The sequence below is a fragment of the Cinclus cinclus genome, chromosome Z, assembly GCF_963662255.1.
Source record: "Cinclus cinclus chromosome Z, bCinCin1.1, whole genome shotgun sequence".
NCBI lineage: Eukaryota > Metazoa > Chordata > Aves > Passeriformes > Cinclidae > Cinclus > Cinclus cinclus.
The window spans coordinates 46,226,655-46,242,733 of record NC_085084.1 but is presented as its reverse complement, the minus strand read 5'-3'; the positions used below and the strand labels follow the sequence as shown (position 1 = coordinate 46,242,733).

Genomic DNA, 16,079 nt, shown 5'->3' with positions numbered 1-16,079 from the left:
ATACACTAGAAAGGCAAGTTAAATATAACGTGTGGTAAGTCCTAGAACAATATTTGATGAACAGTGTCTGAAAACATGGAAGCTAATATTTTAGTTCTTTAACACATTACAAATACAAACTGTACTGCTCTATGGACATCAGTAAGGTTAAAAAGAATGTTCATTGCAAAAAAACCACTAAACTTTATTTATTGTTTACATGCACATTCACAGAAAAGCTTGCAGAAGTTCTTGTTCTCTTGTGCAGAGTACTTTCGAGAATTCCTCTGAAGGGCGAGTATCAATAGGAAAAGTCTTAAAATGTCTGAGGCTAAGAAAATGAGCAATGGGAGATTCCAACCAACTATATTCACTAAAATCCTAAAGAGGGGGAGTTTACTTTGCAGAGATTTTCAGAGTTGGTGATCTTGTAGAAAAAGAAGACCTGGATATTGTCTGACTGGATTTCCAAAAAGCATGTATAAGTCTTGGAAGGACTTATAAATCTTTTTTTCTTTTTTCTGTTTTTCAAATTGACTTGTATTTTCCAAGTTGAATAAGCAGGAATAAACAGAATCATTACAAGTCTGAGGGTTGGGGGTTTTTTGGCTATACTTGGATTGTGTTCCCTTATCAAGTAAATATGCAGTGCAAAGGAAAGTGGAAAAAATGCTAATAATTTAGTATGGTGGAAGATGAGCTGTCAAGACACAGAGGAGTGCCAGTAATATGTATAGTAGGTGTCTGATAATAGGCAGCAATGCAGTAGAAGTCTTCAAGTGTTCTATTTTTTTAAATTCAGTAAGGCCAAGCAGGTTCATATTATACCACAATCTGTTACACCAACATTTGCCAGGGAAATTAAAACAAAATATCCTCTCTTAGGAATTTCTGCTTGTTCCAGCTAAAGCTGTGTATATAATGTGGGTGCCAGGAAATTCTGATGTGTTGTTGTAGCAAACACTTCTGAAATCTCTTGTGTTGTTTTATTTTAGCAACTTCACTGTGCAGTGATTGGAACTGAAAATGCCAGGCGGTACTTTGAGGCAGTGCAAGGATCAAAGGAACATCAAGGAGAGCTTTTTGGGATTCATAACCTTTTCAAACTTAGGAGTCATGGGTCCTGTCTTACCAAAGACATACTAGAGGTATGAAGTACTGCCCTTTCACTTTTGGATATTAGTTTTACATTTTTCCTTTCTTCATGAGACTTTTTGGTCGTCGTTTTGAATGGACACACTATAAAACAGAATGCTGAAACTTAATCAATATTTGTCTGTGCAATGACTTGAATGAAATAGGCATGCCAGTTTCTCATTCTAATACAGACCAGATAAATTTCTCTAAGTCCAAGAACAGAAAAAGCCTGGATTATAATTTTCATAAATTTCCTAGTATATATATTTTTTGTATAACAACTATGTAACTTATTTCTTTATATTTTGATGCAGCTTTTTGCACAGATACCTTTTATTCATCAGTAACTCAGACTGACCTTTTAAGCCAGAATTCTTACCATAAAAATATTTTTTATGATCACATTAACCTCATTAGTGTACTTTCTGGGATGTCAATAACCCTTTAAAAACCTGTTTGCTGCAGCTAGCTTACATCTTCAAATTTACTGCAGCATTATTCCGTGTTTCTTTTTCTTTCCATCCTTCCCTTTACTTTGTTATTTTTCCTCTGATGGGGAATTTAGTCTGGAACTTGCTGATTCTACTTTTGGTGATTGAAATTCTGAAAAAAAGAAGGAAACGTCTTTTTCCTGTGCTTGTCTTTGTGTGTTATAAAAACTGTGTCTGTTTATGTTAACATATTTCCTCATTTTAGAGGGAAGGACGGGTAGAAGCAGGAGTCATGACAGCAACTACATGGTTGAAGGAAGAGAATCGTTCATACAGCTCAGAAAAGGTGAGATGTCATTGTGGACTGTAGAATAGAGCATGACAGGGCTCTAGTTCTAATATTGCAATGGCTGATGTGGGCATTATGTCATTAGGCTGATAATACTTTTACAATGTTGTTTAGAAGATTTTGTTTAGGGAATTGTGAATAGAAGTACAGTTGGTTTAGATGATTGAAAGCTTCAGGTTTCATGGAACTCTAGAAGATCCGGGCTGTTTACAGACAATCAGAGAGTGATTGCCAACAAACCAGTAGTCTGTTCAATACTGTCTTTTTTATTTTTAAATATGTATGTAATTATCTGATGGTTTAGTTCTGGAATAAGATGTTACTTTTATATTTTTTCCAGCAAAGGTCAGTTTTAATAGGAGTATTGCATTTGTAGGAATGTTTTTGACTGAGTGCCATGTTCTGGTACTTTGAGTAAAGTTACCATTAGATTAGATTGCACTGAATTGTATTGCAAATTAACCACTATCTCTTATGCTTGTGGGAGATTTCTGTGAGTAAATGTCAGTATTTAATGTGTGCCCTTACACTGATCTCAGTCTTGTTTTGATAATTCATAACTTGATGGTCATGATCTCACATATGACTTGCTGACAAATAGCAACTTTTTAAGCTTATGTTAAACGCTTTTTGATGACCAGAATTATATCAGGATTAATATATGAATTTTAAAATGTCTCTTTGAGTACAACATTTTGGTATTCACTGTTCTGACTTCCATTTACACACTGTCATAATTCTTACCTCAGTAGTATGCAGCTTTGGAGCTGTGTTCTGGAGTTTAGTATTATAAAAATGTTTTAAGATTGCCTGGGTATAATTTTGCTTGATTACAGTAGGCCTCAATGAATATTGGAGTGGAATGTTAGCCCCTACCCTATATACAAGGAAGTTAACCACTGCACTGAGATTTATTTTTGTTATGAAGGTCATTACACACAATATTAAGGTTTGAATCATGGAGTCACCTTCCAAAGTACCTTTGAAAAATGAAAAGATGCAATGAAATTAGTATAAACTTGAAAAATATGGATGTGGATTGGGAAGGCATAAGTTGTTTTAGCAGTGTGCAGCATATATTGTCTCAACAAGCTAACACTATTGGTTATTTTCAGTGTTCTGCTAAAAATATTCTACTGCCAGAGACTTCAGTAATTTCTCAGTAATTATTTTGCATTTTTGTAATACTATTTTGCATATATTTTGCTTGAGTAGCAGTGAAAATCTGGTTTTTTACACTGCTTTGGAATGAGGCATGTTGTGTATACTATTAATGGTAAATAAGTTTGCTGTACATTTTTTTTTTTTAGTATGAACAGCCAGACCATCATGAAGATGGAGATCCCCAAAACACTCAGGCACAATTAAAAAGAGAAGAAACGGATTTTTGGGATGATTTCAGTGATGATGATATTCTGGAGAATTCTGTGAAAAAATGTAATGGAAGGAAGCCATACAATGAAAATAAATTTGCAGTAACAAAAGGACAGCTTTCCTTAATGAAGTGTGGATTCTCTAAGTTGTTGCAGAGAGAAATTGAAACTACCAAAGAAGGGGATGATAATTGTAACTCTCACCATTCAAGTTCTGCTGGTCACAGTATACGAAAAAATGTAAATAGCAAGCATGGTGGTTTTCAGAAATGTCAAACCAGTGTGCCTGTTTTGGAGCATGGGAAAGCTGTTCTGTCTCCAAATGGAACTGATAAACAAGATATGCACAGTACAGACTGGCTTGGTTTAACAGGCTCTGAGGAGGAAGGGGACAGAAAAAATGAGAATCAAGGCATCTCAAAGCAATGTGATGTAGTCATGGAAACTGAAAGTAGTTCTGAAGTGGATGATGATGTCATCTTTCCTACCCAAGTTAAAGTATGCCAGCAACCAGTGCTTACTAAAGAAGTTGAAATGCATGGGTCAACATCTGAAAATTGTGAAGAGTTAGCAAAAGAAAAGGCTGGGTTTGTGTCTAAGGGAAACAGTAGACAATTTGGATTCCGCAGCACTGAGTCAAATTTCAGCAATGCCATGTGTTTTGAAGATGTCAAGAATGACATAGATTTGAAAGGAGAAAGTGACATAAGTGATGAGTCTGATGATATTGAACTTTCCCATAATTCTGAATCAAGAAAGTTAGGAACTTTGGGTTTTCCAAAGTGGAAAGAGAGATGTGCCCTTAACAATGAACTAGATAATGTCTCTAAATCTCTGCTACAAGCAAAGAAGCCCCATAGAAAAGGAAAGGAACGTGGTTCTCAGAATATAGATGAATTCTCATCCTCTGAAGACAACTTTCCAGTTGAGAAAATTCACACCAGGAAGCAAAGCTATAGGAGTAAACAACAGAGAGGCAGATTTCAGTTTGGGTCTAAAATGCTGTGTCCTATTCAAGATACCTCTATTGCACAAATGAAGTCTAAGTCAAGTTATGCTATGCATAGAACTTACTCAAGTGAAACTGTATTTGAGCATCGAGAGAAAACAATGGAATCAATGGACAAATATTTAGGTAAATGTTAAGTTAATTTGTTTAATTATATTTCAACTAAAGTAATAATATATGTCTAATTTACCATTGTCAGCAGGTTTTAAGTTCTTGCTGTTCATGTTTTTTTGTTACAAGATGTGGTAAATATTCTGCTAAGATATTATATAATAATTTATTTCTGTATCTTTCTCTCTCATAGTCTTACTTTTCTGTCTTACGGAGTGACAGGTTGCTTTGAAATTCTTGGTTAAACTTTTTCCCTCTCTTGAAATGTGCTGAGATTGAAGATTTATTAAGAATTCACTGACTAAGTGAATTTAGTTTACTAACTGTAAAATCTTAAGAGTCTTGACAGGGCCGTTAAATAAAATGCACAGAAAAAAGAGTGGTGTAGGAGTTCTAAACAACACGTAGAAGACTTGATTTCTAATGACTTAATTTTAACCAGTGATGTTGCAGCCGTTAAGCCATAGATGTTTTGAAATGTCCTTGTCCATCTGAAAATAACCACACTGAAATTGGCGTAGTATTAAACTATCTGGATAAATTCAAATAAGTGTTACAATTGTTGTTAATTTTATAGAACGTTAAAACTTGGTGCTGAGTGAAATCATAACAAGTTTTACTATTTTAATGTTTGGTTTTTTTATTGCAGTATCCTTCAGTGCAAATGTGTACCTTCAGAGTTTTTGAATAACCAACATCTTTGTATTTTTCTTGTATCAGATGGTGTTCAAGAAGTGGCATATATTCATTCAAATCAGAATGTGGTTGGATCCAGCAAGGCTGAAAATCATTTGAGCCGGTGGGCAGTGCGAGATGTATTTGAGTTGAAGCAGTTTTCCCAGCTCCCTGCTAATGTAGCTGTCTGTAGTGCCAAGGTAAAGAGATATTTTTGGATATGTCATTTTTAACTTTTTAAATCCTCATTTTTCATCTTAAAAAGTCTAAAAAATGTGTTTTTCTGTTACTGGCCACCATGAGTGATCAAAGACACTGAAGATGGGAGGAAGAAAATGCTCGGTTGGAAGTCTAATAAATTACTTTGGTTTTTTTGGGGTGGCTTTTACATTAGCCAGTTTTGAAAGAGTTGGTAATTAAACAGCACAGCACCCTCTGTGGGATTTTTCTGTGAGAGAAATGGTAAGATTAAATACTGGGTTTTTGAAATCAAATTCTGTGCCGTGATTTTCTGATTTGAGCCTTGAAAAATCTTCTGTCCTGGATCCAGTTAACAAAAATCCAATTGCCACAGTACATTCTAGAACCCCTGTAGCATAGAAATTTGAACAAACATCAGTTTGCAGATTCTCTTGGGGATGTGAACATATGCAGTTGCTATAGTTGAGTCAAACAGTCTATGTTTAATATCTTAAACTTAGAACTAGATTTTACTGGGAGTTATTTTCAGGAACAGATATGTTTAATACTTTTTGTTGGTCCTGTAGCTTGTTTAATTGCATTTGTAATACACGCACATCTGGAATAAATTCAGGTACAGCTTCCAGATTTTTGTTCTTATTACACAATGTTTTTAATCTGCTCTGATGATCTGGGTACTTGGTTGCTTGCTTTGTAATAAATATTTGTAGTTTCCTAGACTGATTTTTAAGATAAGCCACAAGCACAGAATAAGTAATTGGTGAATATGCAGCTTAGTCTTTACAGACATGTTAGCTATCATTACAGAAATTGTAGACATATGACTGTGTTGTTCGGGGCTGTTGAACATCCACAGTGTCTAGAAGAATTTCTTCCAGTGCTGTTGTTGTACTGCATTTAATTAAGCCATTATCAGACTTGCCAAAATTTTTTATACTGGGAAGATCAAACCAGGCAAACCAGTAAAAGTAAGGCCTTTTCAATTCTAACACATTTGCATTAGAATGTTCCTCATTAGCAGAAAAGTTGGTCAAAAATACTCAAGAGTACTGTAGGAAGGTACTTATTAATTGGCAGTGGCTGACAACATTATTAAAAGCAAATAAAAATGAAAGAAAACTTTAAAGAGAGTATTTTGACTGTATGTTGATCACTTCTGTTCAAAACTAGTTTGTAGTATTCATGTAACTTAGAGCTTATTATCTAGTTATGTGACTGCAAGTATTGCAAATTAAATTCTCTTGATTAACTTGTCAGTCGGTTATTTTTTGAGGTATGCACTTTTCACTCAGAAGCAGCAGGAGTATCACTTCTCTTGGAGATCTAAGCAGGAGGAACATTAAAATTATGGAGAAGGCTGCCTCTTTTTTCCCCTTTCTGTTATTCATTTACAGAAAGGCACTAATGTAGAAATAAAATCTAGTTGACTGTCTATTCTTAAATGTGGCATTTTGAGCCTTTTGTGCCCTGCTTAAAAAGAGAGCTTCTTCCTAGACAACATTGAAAGGTTCTCTACTTAGAATTTTACTGCTACTGTTTTTCTTTCTTCATAACTTTGTATTTCCTGAGAAGACATCATGTGAAAAAACATGGTCACTATTGTGCTTCTGGCCATCAGACTGCTGACATCAGTTAAAGTTAGAATATTCACTGTCTGAGCATCTACTTGTTTCATCATAAATAATGCTACTTAATGAAAACATTTTTAGGTAGATTAAAGCATCATGTGTAATATTAAAAATACAGCTGAGTAATTTAAACTTCCATCATTGTTTTAAATAAAATTAATGTTTTGAATGTTGGAATGTTAGGTGGAAACTAATAGTTATTGAAAGAAAAACAAAGTTTTGTCAGAAATTTTGAAATTTGTTACCGATGTAGTTTTCAAGTGTCATTGGTCTAACAGTTTCTCAGAAGCCTGTGTAGCTTTTTCTGTTGGCTGTGGGTATCAGTTAGACTAGATTCTTAATTAGAAGCCTTTTTTACAGTCTATTTAGGTTGAAACTTTATGTGATAGCATCATGAAGGCACCTGAATAATATTTATGTAATATATATTATGTATTATATTATGTAATATTATGTAATATATAATATTTGCTCTGATAGTATTAATTTCCCTTCTTAAGCACAGTTAATCAAATTTTTTTAACCTTAAGTAGAAGCAGTCAAGAAAGGTTATTTTCATTTCATAGACACATCTGCTAAGGACCAAAAAGTATAATATCCTTAGTGCTCATTTGTGTCCTGTGTATTCATTTTACCTACACCAATTCTGTCTTCCTGCTCTACAATTTCACTTAGTGAACAGTCTGTAATAATATATTGCTAACTTAATAAATTTTAAATACATTTTTCAAGCAATGACTTGCATCTCTGTGAAAGGGGTTCAAGAATTTTGAAAAACTAGAATTGGATGAGTTGTGAATTGAGAAATACAAATTCTGACAAATCTTGGTGGAAGACTGACATTTTTGCTTCATGCTTAGATAGAAATCTAGAATGACAGTGATAATAAGCAATGTTATAATAAACTAAAATAATTAAGAAAACCCCATGTAAGAATATTTGCATGTTGATTTCTTGCTATTGACTAGCATCTAATCATACTTTGGGTACACTACTCTTGAATTAGAACCTATTTTAAGGTCTTCAGTTTCAGTAGCCAATTTATAGAAATTATATGAGTAACAGAAAAAGTAAGTTTTTTATAGTGCTGGAAAGCACTAAAAAACAATGTCTTCTTACTGGTTGTCTACCTGCAGTAGCTAAAAGTATGAATTAGGTCTATTAGTGCTTCATTTATTGTTGGATCATGGAGACTAATGTAGTTGCTTAAGTTGTAGTAACTGCTTAAAGCTGGAGCAGGCTGCAAAACCTCTGAGGTCTCTTCTTTGAAAGTGAGAGAGGTTGCATGGCAAGAAGATCCTTGAAAGCCAAGTTAGAAGGGATGGGAGGCAGCCAGTCTTGTTCCTCAAAAGATTACTGAAGGTATGTAGAACATACTAAGAACATGAGTATCTAACAAGCTTGTATTTAAATTGGTTATAAAAAAAGTGTAAGACTTGAACACCTTTTCTTACCTCAGATTTCACTTTGGTGATATTTTCTTTCCTTGAGTTTAGAAGGCCAGTGTTAGAGCTGCATAGTTGGCACTAGTGTAATTCTCAGTGAAGTCTCAACATTTTCAACTGTAGTCTTCAATCAAGCTTATTTTTTTATCCAGTAATAACTATTCAGTCTATCCTTAATTTTACATGGCCTAGTATTTATTTGTACATCCTAGCTACCTTTTCTCTGAACAGGTAGAACATATTATTTTAATCTGCTATTGCTCTGTACCCTCAAAGGCTTAAGGAAAAAAAATCTTGATTTTTTTAATGAGAAATAGATCTCATTTACTATTTTTTTCTTGTTTACTTTATTCCATAACAGTCCTGGATTCAAGACTGCAGAGCCCTTTACTGTTCTTCCCCAGAGCTGATGGGGAGTGCAGTGATACTGGTTTTTATATTACAGCCTATATATGGTTTTTAAAGGATTTTTGCCAACTGACTAGTTTAGCTAGATAGAATGTTCACATTTATAGTACTGACTGCTTGTTTAGTCTGTATTTCTGTAAGTACTATATGACTCTGGAAAACTGGTAACATTTTATAAAGTATGTCATCAAGAGACAAAAACAGGACATCGTGATACCTTTCTCACTGCTTAGCAGCTGTGAAAGGTGAGAAAAATCCAGAAGTAACAAATATAACAGTGTAGTCTGTGCATTAATTGTACAAGAGAGTAAACTATAATTCAATTGAGTATCATTAGTCAAAATAAATCCTGTCCAGCATCTGAATTAAAGAAAGTTTGTGAATGACAATAGTAGCAGCAAACATATGTGGAAAGGTAGTTTATCATATGATGCTGAAGAAAGGAAAATAAATTTTGGAACATATTCCTTTTATCACAGAAGCCCATGGGACTGCATAAAAGTAGATGATGGTCTAGCTGTTAGGTGAGTTGGAGCAGCATTCTGAGTGAAGAAAGACATTGTCAAGTTGTTATAGATTGGGTTTTCTCATAAATACTCATTTACAGAGGTGGAGATTAATTTCATAGTTTATTTTGGAAGTGTGATGAGGGAAGTACTTAAAAGACTAAGATTAACTGGAGTTTTTTGAAATTACATGATGTCTCTTAAATGTGGAATGCTTAGAATTAGAATTATAATAAAAATACTGTAATACCAATAGTCCTTGTATTGAACATACTTATCCTTTGAGTGAAGATTATCTGTACTCTGACCATGGCCCAGGACTGTCAGTATTGGATTGCTGTAGATTTTGAGAAGAAAATACATAGAGCTATAGAATGTGACCCTTAAAGTTCATCTAGTTCAAACTCCGTGGAATTGGCAGGGACATCTTCAGGTTACTTGGAGCCATATCCAACCTGACCTTGAATATTTCCAGAGATGGAGCATCCACCACCTCTCTGGACAACCAACTGCAGTATTACAATCTTCAGTGTAAAAAATACTTCTTCCTTATGCCTTCTCTAGATTGAGACCAGGCCCTGCTAAGAAGTCTTTCTCCATCTTTTTTACAAACCCCTATTAAGTACTGAAGGATCATGGTAAGTTTTCTCCAGAATCTTCTCTTCTCCAGGCTAAATAATGCCAAGTCTCTCAGCCTTTCCTGATAGGTGTTCCATCCCTTCAGTCATTTTTGTCGCCTTCCTTTGCACTAAGAGCAGAGGGTCAGAATTACCTGCCTTGGACTGTGGCCACACTTCTTTGATGCAGCACAGAACAGTATGACAATCTTCCCTCAATGGGTTGATGTTTCTGGTAGTGCTGCTTATGCAGAAGGAACTGATGTGTCAATAATTGGAGGTGTTAAGAGCCTTGGTAATCCAAAAAGTTAGGGATTTCTGTTCCATGCAGAAGTGTGGCAGACAGCTGTTCATGAAGAGCTTTTGGAGATATGGGTTACACTGTATAGTAGGCTAATAGTGCCTCTCATCTTCCTTTATGGCTATAAACTTTGCTTGCATGTCCCAGAACCTAAAATGTCACAGAAAGTAGACAGGTGTGTCTCTGTGCAGTTTGAGATGTCATGCTACTCATAATCTTTGCTAAGAAGAAATGAGTGTTAAAGTGTGAGTTTAATTTTTATTTTTGATGCCATAATGGAGGGAGAATCACACCAGGCTATAGTATTGTAAACACCTTGAAGTAGAAAATCCATGTCATTCAGTGTGGCCCACAGCCACTCCAATAAAAATTACTGAGAGCTATTATATGACAACAAAGCACACTTGATGTGGTGCTTCACTGAAGATTATTTGTAGGAAGGGTTTCCCAGTCTATTACATATAAGTGTGAAGGAGGAAGATTATATTGCAAGTTAATCTAGTGGAATAAAAAAATTGTTTTTTCCAGGATTATTTTGTTGTGCTTAGCCTGATTTGATGATATTGAGCAATCTGTTCTTCACTTGAGTTGAAATTCAAGTCTTGTGCAAGTAGACGTTTTAAATATCGTGTTTTCATTAAACAAATGGAAGATTGCTGTCTCTGTTATCACATCACTGTGTGTTAAGAACGTAGATTAAAACCAAAAAGAACTATTTTGTGTAACCACAGAAAGAATCATGTGGAAAACAAAAGCTTCTTAAAACAAGCATATGAAATGGACTTGCAAAGCCAGACTGTAATTTTCCGAGCAGATCTTAATTTATTCAGCCTTTCAGAGGGAAAAAGTCTTGAGTAATTAATGTGATATTTTGCTCAAAATTATTCTGGTGTTAATTTTTGGGGAAGAATGGAAGTGTTAACAAACTCTGTAAGGGCTTTGTCATCTACTAAGTATTTTAAAGCATTTTTTTTCCTGGTGGGCTCCAGGTTCCAAAAGCAACCTGAGTTTCAGTGCAGAAAGAAGCTTTTTCTGAACCCAAACATCCTCAGCTTTTTTGGTAACTTGCACTGAAACTTTTATTTGTGAAACTTCTTCTTAGCTACCATAAGAAAAAGAAACCTCCCAGAGGCAAGATTTAAATGTCTTTTTCTCATATTTCAAGTCTATTTTGAATTAAATGACTGTATTTCTTAATGAATTTCCTAATTAATTTCTGTGTTAATTGGCAAAACCAGCATATGTTAAATATTTTGCACAGTATAGAAGTCTGGGATAGGCTTTCTCCAGTTCTTACACAGCTGAATTTGTGTAGTATTTCTTCAGTAGGAATCTGGGGGGGGGGGGGGGGGGGGTGGTATGTGAGCATGGGGAAGTCTTTGGAGAAGGCTTGGAGGTTTCACCAAAAAGATGGAAGATGGGAACAGGACATACTAAGTAATTTGTAAAACTGATGATGTCACACGTTAGAGCAAATTTGCAGTTCTTAATATGTGGAAAAGTATTAGTCACAAGAACTTGTCCTATACCTGTTGAATATGTGAAGTCTTTTTTTCTGTCAACTGCATGTTTTCAACTTAAGTTTACTTGAAGTTTTACTGAAAAGAAATGTACAAAGACAGCCATTCAATTGAGGATTAATCACTATGGCAACAGAAATGTGGTGAATGAAAAGGGGGAGGATGTATTCTCCCCTCAGCTTCCTGCCAGCTGTCATATTCAACCTCTGCAGCATGAATTCAGGCCAAAATATAGACTGTGACCAGCTCTAAGAAACTTTATCTGTATTTTTATAAATTTTGTACAAGAATTGCACTATAAAGGAAGACTTAATCCCCTGAATGGGATGACAGACATTTGGCACTACTGCCAGTGTTTGACAGAGAAATAACGAGATGCTTTGTAGTAAAACCTGGATTAATGGTAAACCTCTCTTTATGTTATTGCAATGTGGTGTAAATGAGAAAACTAAGCATGCTGTCAACCTAGGAAAAAACATGCCCTTTGTATCTCCAATGCAGATTTAAGTACTGTTGAGAATACTGTAAATACAAAAGTTGTGTCATTAAGAACTCTGCTTTATCTTATTTGTATTACACTGACATTTTGTGGATTATTTAAACAAAGACTTTCTATCAGTTGTAGGAACTCTGATTGCCGTGTGTTTGCACAGCTTTCAGATTCAACAAGTTTAGATAGTTGTTTACAAAGAGTAGGCATTTGGGAGATAACATGCCTTTGTCCTTACTCTTCTGGGGTGGGGAAGTATTCAGCTTTAAAGTATTTGCTCCCAAATGATAGGCCTGTAATGCTGCTTTATTGAGTTTACTTGTTCAGTTTGCAATGGAATTAACCATTCCACTATTGTGCTTCTGGTTGTGTTTTTATAATGTACTGAGTTCATATGTGGCATTCTTTGAAGCTTGGAGTTTTCTGTATGATTTTAGCATGGCCTTTGGTTTTGCTACTCCTTGACAGAAGGATGAGAGGATGAAGGAAGATGGGTGCAAGTCCACAGCTTCTGCTGTAATAAGCAATTACCTTAAGCTTTGAATTGTGAGACAGGCTGAGTATCTCCTCTCATTCTCAACAATAGTGATAACTATTATTGATTCAAGTTCAGATTTTTGGTGAAAGACAGTGATACGTCTTATAGGAGATACTTCAGGTAGAGGTTCAAAAACTTAAGCAAGATTGCTCCTAGTGAAAAATTCTTGCTCTATTACCTGATTGTAGATGAAACAGACTCAGAAGGTAAATGTGACATAGAGAGGATGCAAGCTATTCTCAGTGGATATAGTAGTCAGTTCTCCAGTACCAAGCATAAGATTAGAGTTTATGGACTGTTGTTGTCTCAGTTTGTTTATGCAGTAAAGCTACATGCAACATACATGGGGAAATTACTGTATATTAGTCTAAAATTTGTGCAATTTTATCAGCTTTTATTTTACTGGTGTCTTGGCATTGGCAAAATATTTTTGAGGAGTAATTTGGATCTATAATAAATCTTAACAGTTTTTATAACTTGAGAAATATGTCTGCTGTTAGTCTGCTGGGATACATACAGATATTAGATGCACTTGAAATCATAGCCAGCATACTTTGTTTAACTCAGAAATCTCAATATAAATATAGTTATGTTAAAATATTCTGAAATTTTAAGGTAGGTTAGCTTCATTTTCTAAGACAATTAAAGTACCAACTGTTGGATATACATAATTTGTAATTCTCATTCTACAACCTTATTTTGTTAGAACAACAGATGCATTCATTCAGAGACTGCTTTTCCATTAAGAAAACTAAATTAAAGGAAAAGCTAATGTCCACATCAGAAAAAAATCTGAAATATTGTAAGATTCAGGCTCATTTCAAACTTGAATTTTTAACTCACCATAAGTCTCTGAAGTACAGTAGTGTGTTCTTGGCAAGCAGAAAAGTAATTCGGGTTTATTTAACAATTCTGGGAAAGTAGATACATTTTTTTACTAATTGTATTTATTGTCTTCACCATGTGGACCTAATTTTTAAAGAAACTGCATGAAATTTTATGTGGATGCTGTTACAATTCATCTTCCATGACATTCAGAATAATTTAGGAAGAAATTCTTGTGAGATATGTACATGCACTAGATTGCCTTTAAAAGGTCCCTTCCAACTCAAACTAGTCTATCAGTCTGTGTGGAAGAAAGAAGGAAACAAGAAACATTGGTTAAATAAAAATAATATGTAGCAATACCATATGTTCAAGAGAAGCATATAGAAGGGTCATAGTAATTAATATATATAATCAGAAGAACTGTCAGGGGAAAACAAAACAAAACAAAAAAAACTCGTCTAAACCAGACCAAAAAGAACAGATAGAAAAACTGCAAAGGGGAGAAAGGTTTGCTGAAATAATTTAGAATTGTAGTTTTTATAGATAAAGGCACTGGAATGCAGTATTGAATCATCAAATTAATAGCAATCATCCAGAACCAACTTCAACTCACAATGTATTGGGAAAGTCATGTGCTTTCTCAAGTTTGGAGGGAAGTGGGAAAATATGAATTAGGATATGGCATAATGGTTTGTTATTTGTTGTAAGATGCGTTTTAGGAGGTCAGTCATGCTGAATTTACTGTGTTTCTTTGTTTTGTATTTTTTGGGTGACTGCAAGGCAATTAGACATTTTAGAAGGCCATTCTTGTTTATTATAGAATGTAAACAATGAAACTGTGCAATGATAAGTGTACTGGATATCTGATAGCAGTGGTTTCATGCACACCTAAGGAGAAAAGTCTTGTAAGACTGGGGGCAAGTCAGAAACACTATTGATGACTGGAAGTCAGTGTCTGGCAAGATAGTTACTGTTGGGATACTTTGGATAGTAAGCCACTAAAAGAGAGGAAGGTGCTTGAAAACTGCAACAATGGCTGAAGAATAATTATGCAAATATTTTCAGCTTCAGATACAGGCTTCGGAAGGATGTTCATTATCCCCCAAGTCTGGTTTCTTTGCAAATTGCCAAAGACATGAAACAGCACTGAAAAACAAGTATCCCTGAATCTCTGTCTCCCTTTTTTCTCTACTCATTGGACTCTCAGCTTCTGCCCTCTTACTCTCCCATACCTTTTCATCTTGCTGTATTTAAAAAAGTGAAACCTTGTTGTCCTTTACCTTGCTTGTAGAGACTGAAGTAAAGCAAGTTACTGGCTTAAGGTGTACAATCATCTGTCATGTCTGATGATACATATATATGGACTAGCATTCATTGCTCTAGAGTATAGGGCTGTCTCTTTATGCCTGTTACAGGAAAGACAGACACTGAAGTTTTGTGCTGTCAAACATAGACAAAAATTTGGTTTGATAGGTGTATATGTTTTTTAAATAACTGCTGTAACTAAGCAGCAGGAGACAGATTGCCGTACAGAGCTAACAGGTCCAAGAGTTGTAGATTCAAGATGGAATCTTGAAGTAGATATTATAGCTGCATAGTAACATTTTTGCTTGATGCCTATGTTCATTCTTTGTGAAGAGTGTTACCCTTAAATGGGTTTTGTGACACTAAATGTTCAGGTACTCTAGCATTTACTCTAGCATTTTTGCTATATTCTTGATTGCTGCATCCTCTTAGGTAATATATAATTCAAAGAAATCAAAACTGATTATTGGTACCCAAAACTTGATATATACTTCAAAGAGTTAGAGAAGCACATAACAAAAGAAGAAGGGATTGAAACCATCATAGACTAAATGGAACATGAAAGGTGTCAATAAATGCTTTCTTTTTAAGTATTTTTTAGTTGTAGTAAGAATCCCTGTGTTTTCTGAATATTTTAGAAAACGTATACTTCCACACAACTACTTAATTATCTTCTTTCCCATTGCAAAATATAAGAGTAAGTGTAGTAGATCAAGGGGGAATAGGAGAAGAAGGCAAGGATAAGACAGGAAGGACTTGCTACAATTTTGTGGGTTTTTCCATAGTTCACAATAGCTCTTCATAATTTTGTTTTATTGTACTTTCATTAACATTTTCTTTGCATTTAGTGTGATATTTCTGGAGTGCAGCTTCTTCTCATTCTTTCAATGAAAAACCACTGCCTTCTACTAAACCATGTGCATTTGTCCTATATGGATGCCTTTAAAAGTAACTAAAGAGTGCATTTCTTCTGAACTTGCTGTGAAGATTTTCTTGACATAATGGAAGTGCACAAAGTTTAATAAAGTAGTAAAAATACTGCATTCAGTAACTCAATCAAAATTTTTTATCTTTGATGTCAATGTAATTATTTAGTTGCACCTCCTACCCCTCCTGTCCAAGTTTGTGAAAACAGAAATGTATAATGACGTTAGAGATAATTCAATACAGATGAACATACATGAACAGATGACCAACAAGCATTGATCAAGTTTTAGTGAAACTTTTC

At 34.7% G+C, this 16,079-nt stretch overlaps 1 protein-coding gene across 1 annotated transcript in view; it reads left to right on the top strand.

Annotated features, from left to right (window-relative positions):
• ERCC6L2 (ERCC excision repair 6 like 2) overlaps nucleotides 1-16,079 on the top strand; it is a 52,961-nt gene that overhangs the window by 31,576 nt on the left and 5,306 nt on the right. The window contains exons 14-17 of the mRNA XM_062513165.1: nucleotides 975-1,127; nucleotides 1,813-1,893; nucleotides 3,207-4,404; nucleotides 5,110-5,264. Coding sequence (XP_062369149.1) covers nucleotides 975-1,127; nucleotides 1,813-1,893; nucleotides 3,207-4,404; nucleotides 5,110-5,264 — 1,587 coding nt within the window. The remainder of the gene's footprint in view (nucleotides 1-974; nucleotides 1,128-1,812; nucleotides 1,894-3,206; nucleotides 4,405-5,109; nucleotides 5,265-16,079) is intronic.